This window comes from Protobothrops mucrosquamatus, unplaced genomic scaffold, assembly GCF_001527695.2.
Source record: "Protobothrops mucrosquamatus isolate PMUCROS unplaced genomic scaffold, P.Mucros_1.0 scaffold1492, whole genome shotgun sequence".
Taxonomy (NCBI): domain Eukaryota; kingdom Metazoa; phylum Chordata; class Lepidosauria; order Squamata; family Viperidae; genus Protobothrops; species Protobothrops mucrosquamatus.
Genome location: NW_015387667.1, coordinates 7632 through 14850, shown reverse-complemented (window position 1 = coordinate 14850; position 7219 = coordinate 7632). Strand labels below are relative to the sequence as shown.

General features: G+C 47.6%; 1 protein-coding gene across 1 annotated transcript in view; it reads right to left on the bottom strand.

Moving 5' to 3' along the window:
• The window catches only part of ZNF777 (zinc finger protein 777), a 15672-nt gene extending 13157 nt beyond the window's left edge, over positions 1 to 2515 (bottom strand). Inside the window, exon 1 of the mRNA XM_015822191.1 lies at positions 2435 to 2515. Coding sequence (XP_015677677.1) covers positions 2435 to 2515 — 81 coding nt within the window. The remainder of the gene's footprint in view (positions 1 to 2434) is intronic.
• Positions 2516 to 7219: the final 4704 nt, after the last annotated feature.

Sequence of the window (7219 nt, the reverse complement as noted above, 5' to 3'; positions counted from 1 at the left end):
TATTAAATAAATAATATGCATATTTAACAATTTAATAAATGATTATGCATACTTAGCCATCTATAATATAGTATTAAATGAATATACATATTTAATCATTTAATTTAATAAACGAATATGCATGTTTAATCATCAGTAATATAGCGTTAAATGAATAATATGCATATTTCATAATTTAATAAATGAATATGCATACTTAATCATCAATATAGTATTAAATGAATAATATGCATATTTCATAATTTAATAAATGAATATGCATACTTAGCCATCTATAATATAGTATTAAATGAATAATATGCATATTTCATAATTTAATTTAATAAATGAATATGCATACAATCAATAATATAGTATTAAATGAATAATATGCATATTTCATAATTTATTAAATGAATATGCATACTTAATCATCAATAATAGTATTAAATGAATATGCATATTTAACAATTTAATGAATATGCATACTTAATCATATAGTATTAAATGAATAATCTGCATATTTAATCATTTAATTTAATAAATGAATATGCATGCATAATCAATAATATAGTATTAAATGAATAATCTGCATATTTACTCATTTAATTTAATGAATATGCATGCATAATCAATAATATAGTATTATAGTATGCATATTTAATCATTTAATTTAATAAATGAATATGCATACTTAATCATCAATAATATAGTATTAAATAGTATGCATATTTAATCATTTAATGATCAATTAATATGCATTCATACTATGCATACCATTTATTATTATAGTATCATATTATATGATATTGTTGTATAATAATATCATAGAATAAATTATATATTATTTTATTATGCTTTATTGCTCATTTATTATTGGTAATAATACAATAATGTCATAATATAATTATATAATATAAATTATATAATGATTATATAGAGGTAATGCACTTTGTATAATCATGTAAATTAAAAATGGAAGATATTATTTTATTTTTATCCAATTTAATGTATTGATGTACTTGCATTCATCTTTAAACAGTATTCAATATCATTCCATTGTATGTATTATATTGAATAGATTCTGAATATAGTACAAACATAATATTACATTGAATTTAAAAGGTTCAATTTAATTCTTTTATTCAGTCCATAAATATTAGATTGGCACTCAAATTAGTATTAAATTTGATAAATGTAGGGTATGAAGCCGGCTGGGGATGCGGGGGGCTAATTGCTTTGAGCCCCTCTTCTCTTTGTCAAGGTGGAGCCGGAAGCGTCGGTGCGGTTTCACTGGAAGCTGTCCTCTTAGGCGGAAGAGCGGAGTACAGCGAGGAAGGACGACCTCTCCGGCTGCCGCCTGCAGCGCCGCCTCCGTTCGTAGGTGGAATTGCAGGAGGGGAGGACTGGAGAGAAGCTGCGTTTCCTGTGAAGCTGCAAAAGGGCAAATTTGCTTTTCCTACAGGCTGCAAATCCTCCAATAACTACGCCGCCGCCCTCGGCTTACAACCGTTCGTTTAGCATCCGTTCAAAGAGACGGTGGCACTGATTCGGCTCACGACTGTTTTTTCACTCTGACGACCCATGATCCCAATCAAAATTCAGATAGCCACTGACTCGCATTTATGACGGTCGCAGTGTCTTGGGGGGGGTCCCGTGATTCCCATTGGCGACCGCCTGACCGGCAAAGTCAACCAGGGAATCCCGATTCACTTGACAGTGTGACTCACTTAACGTCTGCAGCAATTCGCTTAACGACCGTGGCAAGGAAGGTCGTAAAACGAGGCAAAAGTCACTAAAGACATGTCTCGCTTTGGAACAGAAATTTGGGGCTCATTTGTTGGTCGTTAAGTCGAGGACTTATCGGTACCTTCCACGCTATACCACGAAAATCGATTCGTGTGTCCGAAATCGGACAATTTTAACCCGGTCACGCGTGGTTCCTTAAGGATTTTATTGGATTTTATTGTTCAATGATCCATGAATTTGTTTTCCGGATTGTCCACGCAGTACATCAAAGTCCACATCTCTGGATATTCTTCCCTTCTGCTTCATCAAAGACCGTTGCAGCTAAGACATGTACGTTTAACCGAGCACAGCACGTTGTGGGTCCCTGTCTCTTGTGAGGCTCCACCGGATCTGGGGGGGGGGNGCATCACGGGCGTTTGCGGCGGCACTTGCGCGAGTGTGTCCACGAGCGTCCCAGGCATTCGTGGACCCCCTTCTGTGAGCGTTGCGGGTGTTTGTGGGCCCACGTGCACGAGCGTCACTGAGAGTGTTGCAGCCGTCTGCGGCCCCGTTTGTGGCACTCACGGACCCAGCCGCACGATTGTCGCCGCAAGCGGCACAAAGTCGTGCTCCCACTCGCTTGAGCGTTGCTGCAAGGATGGTGGGCATTCACAGCCTCACTCGCACGAGTGTGCACCACAAACGCGGCAGGTGTTCACGACCCCACTTGCACAAGTGTCACATGAGCGTTGCGGGCATTCACGGCCCCAATCGCACAACTCTCGCCGCAAGCGTCGCCTGCGTTCATGGCGCCACACGCACAAGCGTCGCCGCAAGGGTTGCAGGCATTCACGGCCCGCTCACCTAATTGTTGTCATGTCACGGGCATTTGCACCCAACTTGTGCAAGTAACTGGTGTTCGTGCGCACGCACGCATTCACGGCCAACAAAGCCATCCCTCCGTTTCCCCCTTCCCACCCTCCGGGCCGCCAATCCCGAAAAATTGAGGAACTCTGGCCCACTGCGCTAAAAGGATTGTTTGTAATACAGTATTTGCGAGATCTAATCTTATTTAACCGTTTTATTTCATTTTCTTCATATATCATAATTAGGAACTGACCCTCTCCTTCATAGAAACACTCTGGACAATGTACAACTATGTACAGTGCTGGGAGTCCTCATTTAGTGATCGTTCATTTAGTGACCGTTCCAAATTACAACCTCACTGAAAGGTGACTTCGGGCTGTTTTTCTCGCTTAAGGACCGTTGCGGTATCCGCAGGAGCACGTCATCAAAGTTCAGAGGCTTGGCAACTAACTCGTATTTATGATGGTCGCCGCGTCCCGGGGTCACGTGATCAAAATTCAGAGGCTTGGCAACTGACTCGCATTTATGACGGTTGCCGTGTCGTGGGTCACACGGTCCCCTTTTACGACCGTCTGAGTCAAGGGGATAGCCCGATCGTGTGGCTACCTTAACAGATGGGGCAGGAAAGGTGGTCAAATGGGGCAAAACTCCCTTAACCGTTGTTTCGCTTAGTGACGGAAATTTGGGGCATACGTCGAGGACTATCTGCCCACGGCCCACGCAATGGATCACTTTCCCTGGAAATTAACAGGTGGTCCTGGATCGTTCAGGCCTCACATGAGGCAACTTTAAGATGGGTGAAATTCAACTCCCAGAATTCCACAGGTCCCTTCCTCCCACAGAGAAAAGTCATGCCGGGATGAAAACAGAGAATAAAACTTGACACCCCCCTCCCCAGAGTCAAAAGCCTCCTTGCAAGGGAGGGAGAAAAAAAACCAGGATTGTGCCGGCTGCCATTTTGAATTTTTGACCCACCCTGCTCCTTGGTCCCAGCAAAGTCCCAGGAATCAATCAGGTCAGACTTCAGATGAGAAAAGATTGGACAGTCGTTTGTCTGGAATGGTTTAGGGGCTCTAGGGTTTCCCGCCTGAGCAGTGGGGTGGACTAGAAGACCTTCAACGCCCCTTCCCACTCAGTTATCCCCATAGATCTTAAGGTTAGCGGATCCTGCCTTTTGCCTCCAGCTGTGGAGATAAAGGACAGAACTGAGGATGGCCCTGTGGTTGCTTCAAGATGGCTGCCCAAACGCGTCCCGGGCCAGCACCCCTTCGTCTGGTTCTTCCCCGGGATCTGCTGCGTGATTACGGGGGATACGTCTCTTGTCCGAGTATGGGCTCGATGGGGTCTGCCTGAACTCCGACGCCACCCGGTTGGCCATGCCCGTCCCTCTGAGTGGGGTGATCCTCCAGCCAGATTGCCTCCCCCTCGTGCAGGCGCTGGTGTCCCACCAGGTGCTGCTTGCGCGTGAAGCTCTTTGGGCAGAGCGGGCACCGGTAGGGCCGCTCGCCCGTGTGCAGCCGCCCGTGGGTGGCCAGGTGCTCCTTACGGATGAACGTCTTCCCGCACTCCCCGCAGGCGTACGGCCGCTCCCCGGTGTGGATCATCTGGTGCCGCAAAAAATTTGAGTGGTGGTTGAACGTCCGGCCGCACTGCCCGCAGATGTAGTAGCCAGGCTTTTTGGCGACCGCGTGGGTACGCTCGTGAAGGTGCAGGTTGATCTTCAGCCGGAAAGTCTTCTTGCACTCGGCGCACGTGTGCGGCCGCTCGCCGGTGTGCCAGAGGCGGTGTTTGCTCAGGCTGGCCTGATGGGGGAACCAGCGCCCGCAATCCGGACAGGTATACGCCCTGACCTCTGGCTGGGGACGTTGTGCGGGACCGTCGCCCGGAGAGACTGGAGAGACTCGGAGGTGGGACTGCTGGTGCAAGGCACACTGCTCCTCGTACAGGAAGCTCCTGCCACAGTCGGGACACACGTAGGGCGCTTCGCCGGGAAGTACCCCTTCCTGGACGACAATGGTGGTGAAATTTGTGACGTCTCCTGCCGTCTCGGCGGACTGTTGCAGTGCGGCCGTCCGGCCGTCCACTCGCACCAAGCCTTCCTCTGAGGAGGGTGACACGCCCTCCTCCGATGACCCCGGTGAGGGACTGAACTGACCCGGGTTTCCAGGCTCCATCTCAGCTGGGGTGGATGTTGGCAAGAGGACCGCAGCTTCTACGGATGAAGGATAAAGAAACAAAGCATTTGGGAATGCTTTTGGAACTGTTGCCTGCGGGGACGGATTCCGCTGCAAATTACCTGCTCTGTCTTGCGGGATGTCCTCTGCTTCACCAGGGTGTCCTCGGGGATCGCCACTTAAAGGGGCCCCACCTTCCATCGGGGAGAACGAGTCAGGTTTGGAGGTAGTACAACCTGGGGGGGGAGAAAGAGAGAGCGAGAAAGAGAGAGAGAAAGAAAGAGAGATAGAAAGAGAGACAGAAGGAAAGAGAAAGAGAGAAAGGGAGAGAAAGAGAAGGAAAGAAAGAGAAGGAAAGAGAAAGGGAGAGAAAGAGAAGGAAAGAGAAAGAGAGAAAAAGAGAGAAGGAAAGAGAGAGAGAAGGAAAGAGAAAGAAAGAAGGAAAGAGAGACAGAAGGAAAGAGAAAGAAAGAGAAAAAGGGAGAAAAAGAGAAGGAAAGAAAGAGAGAAAAGGAAAGAAAAAGAGAGAAGGAAAGAGAGAGAAAGAGAGAAAGAGAAACAAGGAAAGAGAGAAAAAGGGAGAGAAAGAAGGAAAGAGAGAGAAAAAGAGAGAAGGAAAGAGAGAGAAAGAGAGGACAGAGAAAGAGAAGGAAAGAGAAAGAAAGAGAAAGAGAGAAGGAAAGAGAGAGATAGAGAGAAGGAAAGAGAAAGGGAGAGAAACAGAAAAGGAAAGAGAAAGAGAGGGAAAGAGAGAAAGAAATAGAAGGAAAGAGAAAGAGAGAAAAGGAAAGAGAGAGAGAGAGAGAGAGAGAGAGGTGGGTCATGTGATCCCCTTTGGTGAACCTCCGACAAAGTCAAAGGGGAAGCCTCCTTTCTCCTCCTCCTAACCCTCTTTTCCTCCTCCTTCCTCTTCTCCTCCTTTCTCCTCCTGTCTCCACCTCCTCCTGATCCTCTTTTCTCTTCCTCCTTCTTCCTCCTCCTTTCTCTCCTCCTCCTTCTCCTTTCTCCTCTCCTCCTCCTGATCCTCTTTCTTCTTCCCCCTTTCTCCTCCTCCTAAACCCTCTTCTCCTCCTCCTCCTCCTGACCCTCTTTTCCTCCTCCTTCCTCCTCTTCTCCTCCTCTTTTCCCCTCCTCCTGTCTCTTCCTCCTCCTGATCCACTTTTCTCTTCCTCCTTCTTCCTCCTTTCTCCTCCTCCTCCTTTCTCCTCCTCTCCTCCTCCTGATCCTCTTTCTTCTTCCCCCTTTCTCCTCCTCCTGACCCTCTTTTCTCTTCCTCCTCCTGACCCTCTTTTCTCTTCCTCCTCCGCCTTCCTCTTCTCCTATCTCCTCCTCCTCCTGACCTTTTCTCTTCCACTTTCTCTCCTCCTCCTTTCTCCTCCTCCTGCCTCTTCTCCTCCTGCTGATCCTCTTTCTTCTTCCCCCTTTCTCCTCCTCCTGACCCTCTTTTCTCTTCTTCCTCCTCCTTTCTCTTCTCCTCCTCCTTTCTCCTCTCCTCCTGCTGATCCTCTTTCTTCTTCCCCCTTTCTCCTCCTCCTGACCCTCTTTTCTCTTCCTCCTCCGCCTTCCTCTTCTCCTCCTCCTTTCTCCTCCTATCTCCTCCTCCTCCTGACCTTCTTTTCTCTTCCACTTCCTCTCCTCCTCCTCCTGATCCTTTCTTCTTCCCCATCTCCTCCTCCTGACCCTCTTTTCTCTTCCTTCTTCCTCCTCCTCGTCCTTTCTTCTCCTCCTCCTCCTCCTCCTCTCCTCCTCCTCCTGATCCTTTCTTCTTCCCCCTTTGTCCTCCTCCTGACCCTCTTTTCTTCTCCTCCTCCTTTCTCCTCCTTTCTCTTCTCCTCCTCCTCCTGTCTCCTCCTCCTGACCCTCTCTTCCACCTCTTCTCTTCCCCTCCTCCTTTCTCCTCCTCTTCTCCTTTCTCCTGATCCTCTTTTCTCTTCCTCCTTTCTCCTCGTCCTTTCTCTTCTTCTCCTCCTCCTCCTCCTCCTTTCTCCTCCTCGTCCTGACTCTCTTTTCTCTTCCACCTCCTTCCTCCTCTTCCTGACCGTCTTTTCTCCTCCTCCTTTCTCCTCCTGTCTCTTCCTCCTCCTGATCCTTTCTTCTTCCCCCTTTCTCCTCCTCCTGTCTCCTCCTCCTCCTGACCCTCTTTTCTCCTCCTTTCTTTTCTCCTCCTTTCTCCTCCTGTCTCCTCTTCTCCTTTCTCCTTCCTCCTGATCCTTTCTTCTTCCCCCTTTCTCCTCCTCCTGTCTCCTCCTCCTCCTGACCCTCTTTTCTCTTCTTCCTCTTCTCCTCCTTTCTCCTCCTCCTCCTGTCTCCTCCTCCTCCTGATCCTCTTTTCTCTTCCTTTCTCCTCGTCCTTTCTCTTCTCCTTCTCCTCCTCCTGACCCTCTTTTCTCTTCCACCTCCTTCCTCCTCTTCCTGACCGTTTTTTCTCCTCCTCCTTTCTCCTCCTGTCTCTTCCTCCTCCTGATCCTCTT